Source organism: Aulonocara stuartgranti, assembly GCF_965226115.1.
Source record: "Aulonocara stuartgranti genome assembly, chromosome: 8".
Classification (NCBI taxonomy): domain Eukaryota; kingdom Metazoa; phylum Chordata; class Actinopteri; order Cichliformes; family Cichlidae; genus Aulonocara; species Aulonocara stuartgranti.
In genome coordinates, this window is record NC_138959.1 from 5,208,454 (window position 1) to 5,226,724 (window position 18,271).

Below are 18,271 nucleotides of genomic sequence, written 5' to 3' on the forward strand. Positions count from 1 at the left end.
TGCTCAGTGAAAGGTGACTTTATTCTGACTCCAAAGTCCACATTAAAACAATACTTGGATTTAAAGTGAGACTGATAACGGGGGTTTTATTTACAGTTTGGAAAGCCAATCACCTCTCAGGTTCACATTAGCCCTGATGTCAGAGATCTTGATATGGGACTGAGCTGAAAATCACATGGCTGCAACATTTACTCAGTCATGCACTCAGCTGGGCGGGCTCTAGGTGTGTGTGTATGTGTGTGTTTGAGGAGGGTGTGTGCTAAAGAGGAGTGCAGAGGGACAAGGTAAGAGGGAGAGGCAGAGGGAGAGAGATGCTGCACCTGTGCACGCTCACCTGAGGAGAGGAAAAAGATTCCACAGAAAAACAAAGAGAGGAGATAGAAAGTTTGTAAGCATGGTGAGACAGTGTCGCATGTGAGAGAGTCCCCTTTCAGCCAGCACACTGTGAACAAGGTAAGAGAACGAGCGCACCTGAAAGCCTCCAATGAACTGCAGTGGAAACTAGACTTTTATCTGTGCAAGAAATACACATTTAACTCTAATTACAAAAATCAACATGCTACTTCCATCTTTTTCGCTGGTATTTCCACAGCTCAGCAACCCTGATCAACATATTAGAACTGCAGTACTGCATTTGTATAGCCAAACAACAGCTAAAGTCAAATTTCCAAGTGAAAATGTCAAAAGTTTTTTGTTTCTAGATCCTTAAGTTGGAGAAACGACTTTAGTTTTTCACAGTATGTAGATGCAAACTGGATATTTTTGAGTTTTTCAGGGACAAAAACAATAAATATGGAGACATTAGCTTGGGTAACTTGAGGTGAGTGCTGTGTTTTAACAGTCAAATTATGGCTGAAGTAAAATTCTTTGGAAAAGAGGCCTGACTTTCGATGATTTCAGCCTCTCAAAAGTGAAAACTTGGGGTTTTTACTTGTCTTATATCAAACAAATTCAGAGTTTGAGAGCTTTTGATTTACAGAAGAAAACATTGGAAGAAATCAGCTTGAGCTGGACAAACTGTGACACATTTTGACCTTTGCCACTGTTTTTAAAGACAGTTAATTGAATAATTAAAAAGGGTTGAAGCCTGAAGGAGACACTAATGCATTATCTTACATCAGAAAATATTAGGAGGCCCACAGGGTTACTATGCATGCTAAATAACATAGTGCAGATATGTTTTAACATGATTTTATTTGTCATGTTTGAGCTGGTTAGAATAACACTAAGTCATAAAAGAGCTACAGTCACAAATTAACCTTTTTGGACTTTGCACCTGTGTGAAGTTTACAATTCAATCAGCCTGTGGATTTTTGTGACCTTTGAGAAGGCAGGAAGGCCTCTGGAACAAATGACTAAAAGACATTTTTATTAATGGAAATAATCAGACGAGCCAAAAAAACTTTGCTGCTAGGGGTCAACAGCAAGTCTGGTACAAGGGATGAAACCTGAGAATCTAGTGAACCTTCAGTTTAAGTTACGAGGGCAGCAAAGCCCTCGGTGCCCTTGGAGGCTCCTCTCTGTCTTTCTGCGGCTCAAAAGTTATTCTTTTCAAAGACTTTGCAGGTCGTTAGTGATTTCTGATTGTGCGCCACAGTTCCTGCTGTGATCTCTGAGGCTTTGCTTGGGCGGCTCACCCACACATAACAGAATACATGGTAACTTATTAAAATGGAGGGCCTCCTTTGTGTCAACAGGAGTTTTTGTCTCAAAGGTCATATCTAAGTCAAACACGGCATTCTTTTGGAAATATGTGTGCATATCGACAAGCTGTCTTACTTAACATGGTGTGAAAGTGCCGAGAAGGTATTCTGTCTTGTAGAAGCTGTTTTGATGGAGAGTCAAGAAAATTATGCAAATGCTCTGTAAATGTTTGCTATGAAGAAACCTGTCCTTTTTGTGTAGGAATAAACAAACAGATGATGAAACAGAGAGAAAAAATGCTAAAATCTGAGGAATGTGACATAAAAGAAGCTATGGAAACCCAAGTAAACACATTGAAGTGGTTCAGACCCTTGTAAAAGCTCTTCTTGGTGAGCAACTATCTGTTACCTGAGCATCTGTGAAAACCACACACCCAGGTTATTAAGCAAAGAGCAACCCCGGGTCCAGAGGAATAAATGTAAAAGGTGCCTGCATTGCTGTTTCCAAAACTTAAAATCAAAGAACCTTTGCACTCTTCGTTCGTGCCATTTGCCAAACATCACATGGGTCAGATAAGAGTAGGATGAGTGTTTCTGCAAAGGGCATAGACTCTTTATTTGCATAGGTGCTACATGATAAAATAACCACACCAAAGGGCCTGACTTCCTGTCAGCCATCATAAAAGAGAGCGATATGGCTGTGTTTGTGAAAGTCATAAAATCTGGTTTATGAGCCACGCTTTTATCTAAACACTTTTTTTAAATGTTTCATCCCAACCTTCAAGTTTAAGTTTTAAATGTTGCAGTGAGAGGTGGGGTTAATCTAAAATACTTAATAAACTGCTCACTATGTGTTTATCGCACATTCACGTTTTCATTGAATCTATCTGGTCCCCGCTTTAGTAAAGTAGCTCAACAAAATTCCTCTAAATTCTGGTAAAACTAAAATAAAAAGACCTCAGAGCTGGACTTACCATAATAGTCTCACTGATTGTGCTTACAACTACAGTAAAAATGCTATTATTTACAAGTTCACAGCTTATTTTGTGGTTTTGAGGACATGATGCACTGCTTTAAACGTGAAACTTACAAAATTCAGTTTAAAATATGTAAAGTAATTTCTGACTTTTTGTATTTTGGCAGTTTTACTTGGAAATAAACCATCAGAACAGTTGCAGGTTAGCTTTCTGTCAAGCAAAGGATCAATTTGAAAACTGTAAAGCCAAGCAAACACGCCTGCAGTTAAATGCAGTAAAATAATAATAAAAATATTCCTCAGAGATTTTGGTTCATGTTGACATGACAGCATCACACAGTTGCTGCACATCCATGATGTGAATCTCCTGCACCATTGCATCTCAAAGATGCTCTAATAGATTGAGAACTGGTGACGTTTGACATCATTTGAGCTTTGTGACATGGTGCGTTATCATCTTCCAACAACCAGCAGCAATATTCAAGCAGGCTTTGGCTTTTAAACAATGCTCAGTTGTTACCAAGAGGCCCAAAATATGCCAAGAAAATATCACCCACAGCATTACACCTCCGGCAGCCTGAGCCATTGATAGACTAATTTTGCTGCAGAAATTAAGACTCATCAGACCAGGCAAAGATTTTCCAGTCTTCTGTTTTGCAGTTTTGGGGATCCCTTGTTAACTGTAGCCTCAGTTTCCTGTTCTAAGCTGACAGCAGCGTTACCCCGTGTGGTCTTCTGCTGCTGTATCCTATCTGCTTCAAGGTTTAACATGTTACATAATCAGAGATGCTCTTCTGCATACTTTGGCTGTAGGAAGTGGCCATTTGAGTTTCTGTTTTCTTCCTATCAGCTCAAAGCAGTCTGGTCATCCTTTGCCCTCTGACATCATAGGGATTTTAATTATGTGGGAAAATCCCAGCTGATCAGCAGTTTCTGAGAAACTCAGATCAGCCCATCTGGCACCAGCAACCATTCCACGTTCAGTGTCACTTGAATCACCTTTCCTTCCAATTCTGATTATGGTCATCGTGACCAAGTCTAAATGCTGCCATGTGATTGGCTGATTAGATACTGAGGTTTAGGAGAAGCTGAGCAGGTGCACCTAATAAAGTGGCTGTAAGTGTATATTCTTTACAGACATAAGAATATATTAAAAGAAGGTGGAAGAAATAGAAAAATAAAGACACAAAACATATTTTCTGTGTGTATTCAAGATGATTTATGTAAGGCATGATCCGACCCATGAACATGTTTATGACCTCTTTGATACGATAAAAGAGTTGGCATGAAAGAGTCAGCGATTGCTCCATAAGGAAGTTATTTGACCTGTTTGGTTACCAGGTGACCGAGGACCACAGAGACCTGGGTGTATTATTCTGTTATCGTTACCTGTGTATGTATCCATACACCTGAAATAATACAGATGATATCACTTGATGAGAAAACCCAGAGGCTTTTGGTCATGTTGTGATTCTTAAGTGAACAACAGAAAGACACCCTTTGTCATTATGTAACACGTTTCCAAACTCCTGGACGACAGCTTGCTTCCCCAGTATTTGCTTTCCTGACTTTATATCAGATCACATGCGAGCGATAGAGGATCCTGTGCAGATAATCATTAATTTATCAGCTGAGAGCAGAGTGTCAGGTGTTGCTCCCCCATTGGGTTACACCTCGTAATCACGGAGATGTGCACTGGATGAAGTAAGCCAGCCGTAGTATCGTCTGCTTTCTACAAACTAGTCCTGCACAGAGCAGCGGAGTAAACAGTGTTGTTTGTCTTTTTGAACTGGTTCACCAACAATGAGAGAATGATATAACATTAAAGGCATGATGTTCAGTGCAGACTGAGATTAATTTGAATGCAAATCTGCAGCAGAAAATTTGTACAAGTGAAAAATTTGCATCTACTTTTTGACATTAAATGTAAGTAATTGGAGCTATAGTTATTGTAAGTTAGCAGAACTTCAAATATTAATGCATTTTCCCTTTAAAAACCTTATAAATGAATTTCAGAATTTAAATCTTTTGATTACATGCTATATGTATAATTTAACTTCAGATCAATTAAAGTTCTTATCAAAGAACTTCAGTCACAGTTTTACAGCTTTGCTGTTCTCGCATGAATGTAAATAAAGGACATCCTGAGCAAATGAACTAAAACACAGAGGAACAAATATAAAACAATGAAGTGTGGCAGAGCATGTATAAATTTAACTAACATCCATAAATGACTGTTGCAAATCTCTGGGTTTCCTACACTGTAATATCATTGCTTTAATCTTTATTAAACCCGGAAGCAAAACTGCTGAGATTAAAGGAGAATGCCCTGGGGCAATAGAGGTGGTACTAATTTAACATGTTTTTCAATAGCAGGAGAAACCAGAGCTACCTGGGGAAACAAGCGCAGCAGCATAGACAACACTCAAAATTCACACAGAAGCAGCTGCTTGGGGGCCCCCACATCAGCAGAGGGCCCCCAATTAATTTAATAAATATGTTAACTGACCGGTTTAATCATTCACTGTGAGCGCTGAGCTTTTGCAAGTTATTTATTATTAACATTCACTAACAATAACAACAATAACAGAAATGTCAAGGGGTGGTGAGCTCAGGGGATATTGTATGGAAACAGCAATTACAGTGTTAACCTATTTTTACTCTCTAGACAGTTAGTTTCCATTTAATTTATTTAACACTGTTTTTAAATTTGCGCTGTTACATAAAATAATATTTCGGTCTGTGGTAAATTCTTTGTGACTGTGCTGCCCTTTTGCACAATTTAAAAAAAATTTAAACAGTGAACTTGTTTTAAAAATCATCATCTGCTTGTTTATTGTATTTCTTTCCAGCACAGAATAACCAAGCCATTAGAATTGTTGTGTTAGATGCGTAATGCAGAAATGGTTTGGCAAGGGCAATATAGCTAATAGTGGCTTTGCTGACGTGGGTGGCTGAGGGCCTTTAATCAAATCCTGCTTAAGGCCTTGTAAAACTTTAGGCCACCTCTGTGTACGAGGCTTTGCAATTTACCACATAAAATCACCTTTAAATTATTTTAATTAATTCAAAATGGAAAAAAAAACAAGTAAGTGGAACTGGAGTTTATTTTATACAAACTACTGAATTACTTCTTAAAGTACATTTTGAGTTATGATAATCTAATCCAATGTTTTGTATTTTTATATTAAAACCTGAATTTTATTGACGTTAGCAAAAACAATTTGACAGAAAAAACATGGCTGATAATGGCGTCTCTCAGGGATCAACACCGGGCCCACTGTTAATTACTTTCAAAGTGCATTTATTCAGTGTAATTTCCCACTCAGAAGTGTAATGTACATTTTTATGCTGATGATGCTGTCTTGACTGCCACTACCAAACTTTCTCCAGCTTAGCCTTTCATGATTTCAGACCTTTAAATTAAAACTGGTTGCAAGTGATACATTAAAGTTTCATAAATACTTGGCTATTCAGTTGATTCGTAACACTACAAAGCTCTTATTTATATTGTTGACCAGGTATGAATAAATGTAAATGTTTGACTGGTTTCAAATCTTCCTCTGGTCAAATGATAGTGATAAAGAGACTCGGTATATTTCAAAATTCTACCAAGTTTTGATCTAGCTGTACATACTGTAGTTTTTTTGTGGCCTAGACCCTTTCCTGACTACATTTAGATATGCATTTATAGATGGAAATAAAAGGACTTTTTGTATAGATAAAGACTGACTAACATGGCTGCATTAAAACTGACAGAATAAATGCTGTTTTGAAGTGTACAAAGTAATGCTAAAACACTTTATTTACCTAGAATTCTTTGCTATTGCTCACCACACGCTAAGATCTCTGAACTTTACAGGTCGATCCTCCAGTCTCTGTTGGTGCCATGGCTGACTCAAGCTGGTGGAGGCTGACCTTCTCACGCAAGAAGAAGTCTGAATCCAAGGTTCTGTATGAAATCCCAGCAGAGCATGGCAGTAACACTGGGAACAAAGACCACCCGAGTAGTAACGGCTCTCCAGAACTGGACAGCCAGTTGAATGCCAAACTGGAGAAAATCGTCGATAAATCTGCCACCAAAGGACGCCACGTCAAGGTCTCCAACTCCGGCCGCTACAAGGAGAAGAAGAGGGTCCGCGTCACGCTGGCCGAGAACCCAAATCTGTTTGCAGACAACAACCTCAGTCAAGAGAATCATAAAAAGAAGACAGAGAAATAGCACAGAAAATGCACATACTTGATCAGTAATGTGTCATATACACATAAGAAGCTTCAAAGATGGCTTGAATGTATGCAAACACCACCATGTTGTCCTACATGTACTACTACTGTGCTACTATTCACCACACACAGGAAAACACAAGAAAAAAAGACACTTAAATAAACAACGAGGTGTCAAAATTTAAACATCCACCCGGCAGACGGGAACTAAACACAGTCCTGGACACATTTTTCTCCAGATTTTCTGTCTTTTAACTTTTATATTTACTTCCTTGTGCTCACGCTGTTGTTTTATATTTTCAAAAATGACATGAAGGAAAATTTGGGGAATTCTCGCCTCATGATTCAAATGTAACATTGGTGTCATTTAAGTTTTCATTTTTTAATGTTGTAGATGTAATGTTATGTTTCAGGTTTTTATGTTTTGTTAAATGTCAAAGGAAATTTTTTTTACATTTTTATGACCAAAGACTTGACGTCACTGATTACATCTGAAACATTATGGTGGATGCTTTCAAATATAAAGGCCCCCAAAAGTATCAAGTCATCATTGAAAAGACTTGAATTTCTCAGCTCTAAGAAACAAAATGTTAAAGTAAATGTATTTATTTATATATCTATATACACTTGTCAAGTAAAATATCCCCAAACGGGGAAGGACAAACATCTTTCGTCCATCCTTGTTTCCACATGTTCTTAAATGAAAATTATAGATTGTATATGAAAGATTAATGTAACCATTAACGATCACCATGTTGATCTTGTCATCCAAACATGCAACAATGTCAACTTTTTCTCGAGGCAACAGTCAGTTTGACAACATATTTTGCAGCCACAAATATTAAACGTTTACTTGTGAGGAATACATGTGCAAATTACAGCTCTCATTGTCATGAATTCTAAGTTGACACCCTGAAAAATGCTCTCATGTTTCACATATGAAAACATCTAAATTCACGTTGGTTTCCTTGGATGTAGAAGTTGGATAAGAGGGTGGAGTTCTAAATTATCAGCTAGCCCTAGAAAGCCTGATTAGATAGGTGCAGTCATAAACCGCAGAGTTTCGATAATGTTCAGTATCGGTCAGTACAGCTGATCACACAGGAAGAAAAGTGGAAGAAATTCCTTTAAAATGCTCTAAAAGGCACCAACATGGTTTAGATGTTTTGAAATGTACATGGCAAGCTACAGTTGCCTATATCAATGTCTGTCACTCCAGCCACAACCGTAATAATGCAAGCTTTAAGCCTTAATATGCTTTAAAAAAGTCAGTTCTTTAAAAGAAAATCATCCTCTCATAGTTGCTGTTAAGGGGGGAATTAGCTACAGGGACAAAATTCAAGCTGTAAATTCAGACTGACTCATATCTGGAGCCAGGCTTTTAGAGGAACTGCAGGTTTTGGCTTTATTTTTCGAGCCTGGAGGTTGCCCCAGGTGACCGCGGTACAGTTTATGGATACAATCATATCAGAAAACATGACTTGGGTATGCTAATTGTGCTTTTGTACGAATCAAATATCTGTTTATGTCATTGTGAAATAACTTCATGCTGTTTTGTTGGTTTAACTGTCCAAATAACTCCTGCAGCCATTGCATGTGACACATCAACAACAAGAAATGCTGTCTGTAATTTTTTTCTGAGATGCTTTTTTGTTTGTAATAAATATAAAAGTTGTTAACATGTAAGATTTTCTTCTGTTTGTGCTGGAGTCTACAGCGAGGAGAGCTTTTAACATGCAGATGGTGGCCTGTTTAAACGCGATGATCTTGGTGAGGTCGTTCTTTGGGGTTAGTGAGCTGTTCAGCCTGTTTTGTTGACATGGTGATAGTAAGCAGGGTGATATTTGACACCCTGCGGTCTGCTTCTGCATTTTGTAGTGGAGCTGCCCTGCTGTTAGCTGAGAAAATGACAGATATCATCGAGTGATTCACAGAAATCCACAAGTCAACAGTTAATCCATGAGAATATTGCATGTTTCTAGTGATTCTGAGTGATCGTGTTTCGCTGAATCTTGGTGTTTGTGTTAGCTGTGCTACTGACATCTGCTGGTCAAACGCACACTCTGTCCTCAGTTACAAATTAAAACTTTATTAATAGCTATTTTCCCACAGTTACTTCAAGCTATATACCACAATTTCATCCTCAAACAATACAGGACACACAACAGTTGGCACAAATGACATCATGTGCTCTTTTAATCTCACTATTAAAAGGCAGTCACTGCCATAGATTTAAGCCTGATACAATCAATTTAAATTAAGTTAACCACCAGTACAGGTCACATATTTTCCATTTGTAAGTGTAAAATCATATTTGTCACCAATTAGAAGAAAAATATACTTTAGTTGTTCAGTTAACAGACTTGTGATTTTTTCACGAGTTGCTAACACGACTGAGGCAGTAAACTCTGTCTAGAGACAACAATGAATTTGAAACAAATATTAGTTTTCTCATGAGGAACAAGCTCTTTTTGTCATAAATTCTAAGATGACACATTGAGCATGCTCTCATATTCCCCATATAAAAGCCTCTAAATTCATTTTTATATTTATTGTTCAGGTTATGGCCAAAGATGATGTTCTGAATCCATAATTAGCAAAACAGTCACACTTTTCTTTCTTTCTCAAGCAATTGTCTCAATTTTCCATATTTTCTTTAGAAAACTACACACCTGTACAGAAATAATCACACCAATGGAGAAGAACAGCAGCTAAGTGTTGATGAGTGGAACAGATTGTGCTTTTTAAGAAATAAGAAACAGTTTTCATGTCCTAGAAGGTCAACGACTGCACTGTTAAACAACCACAGCCATACTGTTAATCATTATTTTGAGTGGGTAAAGTTTGCTCCACTTTTTCAGGCCAGTGCCCTTTTTCCATTACAAAGCATGGAAAACTCAAAAGTTGCACAGTCAGATTGTGCCACGCTGCTCCACTTATCCACTTAGCACACATGGTTCACCTCAAAAACAGCACAGTGACATTTGGCTTGTTGATAAACTGCGCACAACAGCACCTATGCAAGGTTATTAATGTGAGGTAAAGATGGTGATCTTTTTAAATCAGTGATAGTCGAGATGAAACATGTCCTCTCCTTTATTTCACAGCCTGCTGATGCTCCTCATGGGGACAGTCGCTGGTACACCCAGCCTCCCTCTGCAGCGTGCTGAAACTCTCCCAGCTCGGACTCTCCGTCCTTCAGCTTGGTGAAGACGATGCGGTCGTGAAGTCTGTTTGTCTGTCCCTGCCAGAACTCTATTGAAAAAGGCTTTACGATGTAGCCGCCCCTATTGGAAAAGAAAATCATGGGACAGTTAAAGGCAACGAACCGAAAAAGCTTTAAGAAGCCGTACCAACATGTTATTAACTTTAATTAAGAGCAAAGGTTTACCAGTAATCAGGCATAGGCACCTCTGTGTCCTTGTACTTCTCCTCCAGTTCTGCATTTTTCTGCCTCAGATACTGAAAGAAATTGTGAAAACTGAGACTTAGACATTGTACGCATTACCTACAACGTGCAGGTGGAGCAGCTTCGGCGCTTACATCTCTGTTAGGCACAGTAGTGCTTTGTCGGCTCACGACAGCGCCGACCTGGCTGCTCTTTGGCCGGGAGTGGAAATAATCGCAGGAGCTCTGGTAGGGGATCCGCTCCACGGTGCCTTCAATGCGAATCTGAAAATCAAAATTAAATTTAACTTACATTTACTATGAAAATAAAAAGTTTAAAGAAGAACGTAATATTAAAACGTAATAGTAAAATTAAGGTTTCTGCACCTGTCTGTTCAGTGGTTCCCAGTAGAAGACCAGGCATGCATGCGGATTGCTCTCCTGTGGAGAAGAAAGTGATCAGAGGACCCGACAACACGGAAGAAGCCTTAAAGATTCATGGATGAAGTGAAGGAGGACATGCATAGGGTTGTTGTGACAGTGGAGGATGCTGGACACAGGGTGAGATGGAGGCAGACTTTATCAACAAGGGGCGACAAGTGTCAGTATTTGATTTAAGACAAAAAGGAGACAATGCATATCAAAATTCATGCAAAACATTTGAAACCTGATGAATAAAAAATTCCCGCGATATAATTTTTATTTAGAATAATAAAAACAAAGTCTTCAGAAAGCAATATGTACTTATCAGTAAAAGTATCAGTAAAAGCCAAAGAATAAAAATGCATTTTCAAATGTTTTTTTTAAAGATGTCTAAAATCAGTGGATCACCTGCTTCCATCTCACCCTATAACTGGCATCTAACATGAACCTTCTGTGTGGTCTTCTTCTCTTCTTCCTGCCTGGCAGCTCCATAGTCATTATATTTTGTCCATTATATCCACTATCCCTCGTCTGTGCGCGCTAAAACCATCTCAGCCTTGGCTCATGAAGGCATCAAAAACCCTTTGAAACTCTAAAGCAAAGAAATGGCTTGATAACGTGTTCTGCATAAATTATGGGCAAAAATCCAAAGATAAAGAGTTTATTGTCCCCAAAGTCATAGAAATGTATTTCCAAAGCTCAAACCAGTGAATTGGTGCCATTTTTGTTTGTATGACTGATACAGATGTTGATTTGTAATTTTTTGTGCCTGCTAACTACTCGCTTAAGAAATACATTATTGATAAAAGCAAAAGAGCTGGACTCAATAATAGCATTTAAACACAGTAATGCACTATCTGTGAGACAATAACACAGGAAACAGGAAGAATTACACATTTATTCAAAACCACCTGAGGGCAAAAGAAGCAGAGCATGGATGTAGACGGCTGCTGACAGAGTCAGCGATAAAGATGCTTCTTACCAGCTCGCAGCCCTTTCTGCTCTCATAGTTGGTGAAGAAACGGAAACCTTCACTGCTGTAACCTTTCAGGAGGACCATGCGAGCGGACGGACGTCCATCCCTGAGTACACAACAGATACGATTAATTGTACAAAACTGTGAAAAGAAATCAGCTCCAATCTGTTCGGGGGGCAGCGTTTCTTACTTGGTGGCAGTGGCGAGGCACATAGCATTGGACTCTCCTATTTCAGGACACTTGGTGGCTTCATCAAACCAGTTTCCAAACTGCTTGATGGGGTCGAGAGACACGAGCTGACTCTCCTCAAAGCACTGGAAACAAAACAACCGATACAGATGTAAAAAAACACAGGAAAACAGCCACTTTTACATAATGCAGGATTCAAATGATTCACTGATGCTTTTGGATTATAGTGAGTACAGGCTGTAGGCAGTATAATTACGATTTAATTAATTATTCAATTGTGTTTATCACTTTTAAACATGCCAGAGAAATATGTCCTATTTAGAGGTCAAAGCTGAGGTGTGAAACATCTGGGGAACACCTGCTTTCTCCAGCTGTATACAGCGTGACCAGATGCAAACTTCCTAAAAGTAAATTTGTGTGGGACAATAATTACACAGCCTTTTATCTGAATGCAACTTTCCAAACAATAAGAATAAAAGGAAGATTTTTGCTTGATAGTATTCTTAAATCCATATTATTTCACAGGCTTGACCCACTCAGTAGTTTTTCCTTCTCTTTTTGGTAGTTTCTATACATCATATCCTGCAGAAATCTGCAGAGCTCATGACTTTGTAGTGACTTCCCTTGCACTTTTCCCTGTTAAGCATGGGATAAGTGAAAAAAACTGTTAACTGGCACTTTATCCGGGAAGATATAAGCCAGATTTTATGGGTAATGGTTTTAAATACTAGAGCCAACCAATATGTGGGATATCATCTGAATATGTGGGATGAGGGACAAAGGATAAAAGTGTGTGGCATCATCTACAGCTACAGCTAGGATGTCCCATTTTAATGGTGGTGACAGCACACCATTCATCAATTTTTTGTTGTTGTTGTGGTCATTTTTCAGTACTACTCAGGGGTGTGTGTTTCATTAAATGATATCAGTTCATATGAATCTCACACGAAACGTGCTTAAAAACAAAAACAAGGATAGCAGTGTCCCTCACAGCAATAACTTCCCTGTTTTGAACCTCCTGGGGCTTTTCTGTGTTAAGTCTCAATGACCTCAATGTGCCTGCGTGGCTTTTTATCCAGGTACTCCGGTACTTCACTGAAGTAAGACGCAACCCATACGGAAACATTTAACGCAGTGGGATCTGGTCACAGACTCTATCCATGGCAGCCAGATTACATTCCAGCTGTGCACACTCACTGTATTTTTTTTGCACATCTAATTCAGGGTTCATAAAGTGACCTTGCATTTGCACAGCACTGACAGAGTGGCTTCAGTTACATGACTCAATACACTGTATCCCAACGCAGGTAACTCAGCAGTTTCTCACCTCCAGATCTCCTTTGTACCTCTTCCTCATGTTACTCAGGTCCATACTGGTTCCGCTGCAGTATTTCGAGGTAAAAACGCGCGGCAGCCCTACTATCCTAGTGGCACGAGAGGGCAGATTTCCTCCAATAAAGCAAATATGTCTCAATATAATCGTACTGAGTATGCGCCTCATGCCTGTAAAACACACGCTGACGTAACGCTCCCTTACGTAAAATGTTACGCAAAAGAATGCTGTAAGAAAATCATCGATTTTAAAAATCATTTTACTCTACTTATTTAGAAACTATGTAATCTACGGATTTATTTTCATATGAACTAAAAATGCAAACAAAAACAAAACAAAAAAAACACGAACGTCGGTAATTGTGCGTCATTACGCTAGGACGCGTTCGCGTACAAGCCCACTCGGAGTCTCTTCTCCGGCATTGCAGCAATTTGCTTATTATTTTAGCCAAATTATTTAGATAATACGTATATGGATACAGGTTATCGGTTTTTAAATGTTTTCCGACGTGTTCGTCACAAAGCACAGCTTCATTTAGGTAATTTTGTTTTCTTTTTACGCTTAAAGTTTGTTAAATATGAGGAAGGTTTTCTTTTTGCCGACATGTCAGTAAACGCAGCACGCATGCGTTCGTCACTTTCCTGAATAACGACGTTTTCCTGTGAAAGATGGCGGCGACCTTGTGTTCGAAATTGCTGCCAAAACATGGTAAAGTACTATACTTATACCATTACTTTTTCTTTTTCTTTTTTAAACATTGCGGTTCTGGTTAGTCTGTCTAATTTTCAGCAACTAGCTACTGTTAGTAGCGTTAGCGGGGACTCCGTTTTTAGCTGTTATTACGCTCAGTTAGTCGATGTTAGCTCCGCAGCGCTCACTGACAGGTTGTACAGCAGACATTTACCTGACATTTGTGGCTTTCAGGATGGCTTCCCCTCACACAGAGTGTCCGACACGGGTCCAAGGCTGTGACCCGCCACAGGAAGCCTCTGCACATCCAGAAACAGAAGCTGCTAGCGGTTACTCAGTACATCCCCCCCGCACGGGAGTTTCCTCCAGGCGCTTACCCGTCCCAGACCAAACACGTCCAGGAGGTAACACACCAGAATGTTCAGCCTTTTACTGAAAGCCTGCACGATCGGAACAAGTCTCACTTCATATAGGACTGCTCAGCATTGTGTGCTTATTTCTTGGATTGGCTTAGGTTTACAAAACCTTTGAAATATGTTGCTTAAAAACAGGCATTTGGCATTGCATCCTAAACAACTTTTACCAGGCAGTCAGCAGCTGATGGAGCAGTTTAATAACTGTTGCAAAAGAAATGGGAATATACAACAGTGTTTGTACACGTGCTTAAGGACATGATAAACTTTATCTTCCACATCTGCACTTTGTATTTAATTTGCAAGGTAATTGGAAAAGTTGGTTTCATTTAAATATTTGCAATATTGTCATATTTATTTTTCGCTTGGTCATTATGAAACCTTTAACTTGCACGGTTACCCTACCCTATCCCATGATGTGACAGAGCATTCTCCTCTGTCACACCAACCCTCTTCATGTCCTCCTTCACTAATTGTCTCTGTGCTCTCCCTCTTTTCTTCTTGCTTGCAGCTCCATCTTCACGATCCTTTGTTCAGTATATCCACTATCCCACCTCTAAACATGTCCAAACCTTCTTACCCTTACCCCTCTAAGTTGTCCTTCCCATGCACTCATTTCTAATCCTGTCCATCCCGCTCATTCCCAATGAAAATCTTTACATCTTAAACTTGGCGTCCTGTCTTTTTGTCAGTACTATAGTTTCCAAACCATACATCATAGCAGGTCTCACTAACCTCTTTAAAATCTTACCTTTTACTTGTACTGCTATGCTTCTGTCACCTCGACACATGTCGCCACCCTGCCTGCACTCTTGTGTACTGTCTGTTGCTTTGGATGTCTTTTTTAAAAAGTAGCATAACAACTGTGTATACAACTCTGATAGATGTAAAGCTTATTCAGAACTTTAGCTACTCTTACCATTTTCAAAGATGAGGTTATTTTTACCTGAAAGCTTCATCTTTTACAGTAAAATACGATATATTTTCTGCTGCTCAGTAGGTAAATGATAAAAACATTTTTTGGAACCAGAATTTTACACATTACAGAATTAATTGGGCTTTTATTTTGTTACTTCAAGCAGATTTTGAAAGTATGCACTTATGTCCTTTTGTTCAAGTAGTAGTCTTTTTTTTCCTGGTTTGGTCTGCAGGTCTCGTGCTTTACTGAGTGTCAATCTCTTCCGTCTCATTCCTTCAGGATAATGATTTGACCTTACTAATGAAGAGGGAGTTGAAGAAGTTGTTTGAGGATTGTAAAATGATCGCCGTGGTCCAGAACAGCAGCAGCAGTGCTGAAGACATGATGACTCTCAGGCACAGACTTTATAAACACAACATCACAGTCAAGTTCTTCCCCAACAAGGTAAGACTGACGTTGTTGATTCTGTGACGTTTCCTATTTATCGGGAATCAAATACGTTTGAGATGTTTCTGAATAATAACATAATAAAACAGCTTTCATTAATCCAAATCTAAGTAATAGACAGTGTTTTTGGTAACATTTTTAGGGTCAGAAAGGACAACAAAGTGTGGATTATATTCTCTTGAATGTTGACAGCTGCACACTCCATGGATGAGTAGTCCTGTTATACTTCTAATGCGTGATTTAGACTTCTGTGGCGAATCTATGTCATAACTTATTTAACCACGCCTTAACCTTCCACGTAACCTGATGTGTAACCAATGTCAAGTCGACGCCCAGCGTAACAACTGAATTTGTTCACTGTCTGATGGCACCCAGGACCATCCCTTATACTTTACATAAACTATAACAGCAACAATAAATCATTTTCTGATGATACATAAGACGATAAACTTTGAGTTGTTGTTTCTGTCTGCAGCTTTTTAGCTCACAGCGTCCTTCATATAGAAGAACATCCTGCTGCACAATTTCACATCAAGGATCATTAATCTTCTAATTCACAGTTGTTTGTTTTCAGGTCGTGCGGTCGTTCCTGAGTGACTCCATTTACTGCAACATGGGTCTTCTGTTCGTCGGCCCAACGGTTATGTTTGTTAGCAAAGAGCCGAAGGTGAAAGAGATGCTGACGACTCTGAGGGGCAGCCCACAGATGACACTACTGGGTACGTTTATCCACGTGCGAGGAATAATTAGCATTGGATATTGTTATGATGCCTCGGGAACCATGAAATGAGTTCAGGAAAAGTTGAGCTAAATTGTCTTCTAAATTAACTCGTCAATCTTCTGCTGGTGACAGTTTGGGGCTGTGGGTTGAGATAAGGTTCCACAACCTGCTTGCGTCTAACCTTGGAGCACAATCGGTTGGTAGATGAAGTTAGGGATCCAGTTAGTTGGGATAAGCAGTTACTGCCTCTCATCTAGAAAATGCCAAGTGTACTGTGAGTGTACACAAGGATACTGTGGCCCAAATTCAGTCTGTCCTCTACAGACGTTCGCTTTGTCTGCATGTTCACTTCCTTAAATGGAAGTGTGTTTTCAAACCCTCCAACACTGAATCTGCACCAAATCACGCTTATTAACCCAAGTTTGTGAACCGGTGTTAAAAACTGTTTGTAAAATTAAACAGATAATATTTTGCCAGCTGAAGCCTGTCTCTGTAAAACAGATTTCAGATCAGTCCAGAAATGGAAGGAATCCACTGCAAATATCTGTAATGATCTTTGCTCTTCTTTCATCAGGAGCCTGCATAGACAACACGCTGCTGAGTGCACAGGGCATCGTGAGCTACTCCAAACTGCCGTCAATGACTGTCATCCAGGGCGAGGTGGTGAGCGGGCTCTCCATGCTGACTTCTCACACAGCTTACCTGCTGCAGCGCCACCCGGCCCACCTGTCACAGCTGCTCCAGCAGTATATCAAACAGCAGAGCTCGGATGGAAGCGCAGAGGCAGCTCCTAAAGCAGAGGAGGCCACGTAGAGCTACAGAGGACATTACTGGGACTGGTGACTTTCAGATCGAGAGCCAAGTGGAACAGCAAACGACTGTAAATGGACTGGATGCAGTCTTTGTTTTAATTTGGCATCAATCAGACTTTAAAGATTGAAAAGAAAGTCTTGAGTGAAAGAGATAAATTGGTGACACAGTGAGCGTCCACCTTTCGGACACCTCAGCCTGGAGATGTCTGGAGTTATTGGATAAATAATGCTTCAAATGGCTTTATTTAAGTGTTTAATAAATGACTTCAGCGCTTACTTTGGCTCATGTTGTTTCTATGAAGACTTTCTGTTACTGAGGGAACAGTGCGAACAAAGAACAGTGTGAGATAGCATACTTCTGCCACGGTTAAAAGCACACTCCACACCATACATCAGTCAAGTCTTTGGATTTAGAAGGACTAGGATCGCTTGTGATATTCTTCCTATTTCAGGGTGACGGGCATTTGTGATGATATGGTGCAAAATGTCCAATAATTGGGCAAAATCTTTCTCGCACTTTCATGCAAATCTGGGCAGAACTTTTTCACAGACACTACCAATCACATATTCCCATTGGTTGGGGTTATAATGCTTCTGTTTACATTTCAGGAGATTTTGTTTAGTACAGTGCCAGATGGAGTTGTGACCAAGTGGCATAATAAAAACAGCTCCAGCCATAATAAACACAACTGGTCACAGATCTGATGAGTTAATCTCCATGTTACAGATTACAGCATGCTAATCTGGGTCAAATGGGAGAGATGCATATTACTCATTTTCACTTCAACAGTATGCACCTCTGCACAAGATCAGGCAAACAGTAGTACAACAATGTAATTTAGAGTGCAGAAAAAAAGGAACCGTATTAAAAAAATTTAAGATTTTATTAACAAAACGACAGAAGCTGCAGAACTGAATCTATTAAAATAAGATATAATATTAAAGAAATGGTAAATCATGGTTTATTGTGAATTATTAAGAATTAAGAAGGCCATATCAAGACATTCTGGTGTTCTCCTGGAAGTTATTAACATATAAAGGTCATTAATATCCCCTAAAATACTGTATTAATAAGTTTGTGTGAAGAGGCTTCAGGTTTTGTCCATTTAATCTCTGC

At 39.3% G+C, this 18,271-nt stretch overlaps 3 protein-coding genes across 3 annotated transcripts; 2 read left to right on the forward strand and 1 right to left on the reverse strand.

Annotated features, from left to right (window-relative positions):
* The first annotated feature begins 272 nt into the window (after positions 1-272).
* On the forward strand, positions 273-8,478 carry prr15lb (proline rich 15 like b). The gene is made up of 2 exons (XM_082543081.1): positions 273-453; positions 6,482-8,478. The coding sequence occupies exon 2, from the start codon at positions 6,509-6,511 to the stop codon at positions 6,839-6,841; it is 333 nt and encodes a 110-aa protein (XP_082399207.1). The 5' UTR covers positions 273-453; positions 6,482-6,508; the 3' UTR covers positions 6,842-8,478.
* A 434-nt stretch (positions 8,479-8,912) lies between these two features.
* Positions 8,913-13,483, reverse strand: pnpo (pyridoxamine 5'-phosphate oxidase). The gene is made up of 7 exons (XM_082543096.1): positions 13,147-13,483; positions 11,820-11,944; positions 11,636-11,735; positions 10,618-10,671; positions 10,387-10,515; positions 10,235-10,305; positions 8,913-10,130 (listed from the first exon to the last, which is right to left on the reverse strand). Exons 1-7 carry the CDS (start codon positions 13,408-13,410, stop codon positions 9,965-9,967), a joined length of 909 nt encoding a protein of 302 aa, XP_082399222.1. The 5' UTR covers positions 13,411-13,483; the 3' UTR covers positions 8,913-9,964.
* A 258-nt stretch (positions 13,484-13,741) lies between these two features.
* On the forward strand, positions 13,742-17,430 carry mrpl10 (mitochondrial ribosomal protein L10). The gene is made up of 5 exons (XM_082545084.1): positions 13,742-13,860; positions 14,077-14,246; positions 15,454-15,618; positions 16,196-16,340; positions 16,917-17,430. Exons 1-5 carry the CDS (start codon positions 13,821-13,823, stop codon positions 17,153-17,155), a joined length of 759 nt encoding a protein of 252 aa, XP_082401210.1. The 5' UTR covers positions 13,742-13,820; the 3' UTR covers positions 17,156-17,430.
* Positions 17,431-18,271: the final 841 nt, after the last annotated feature.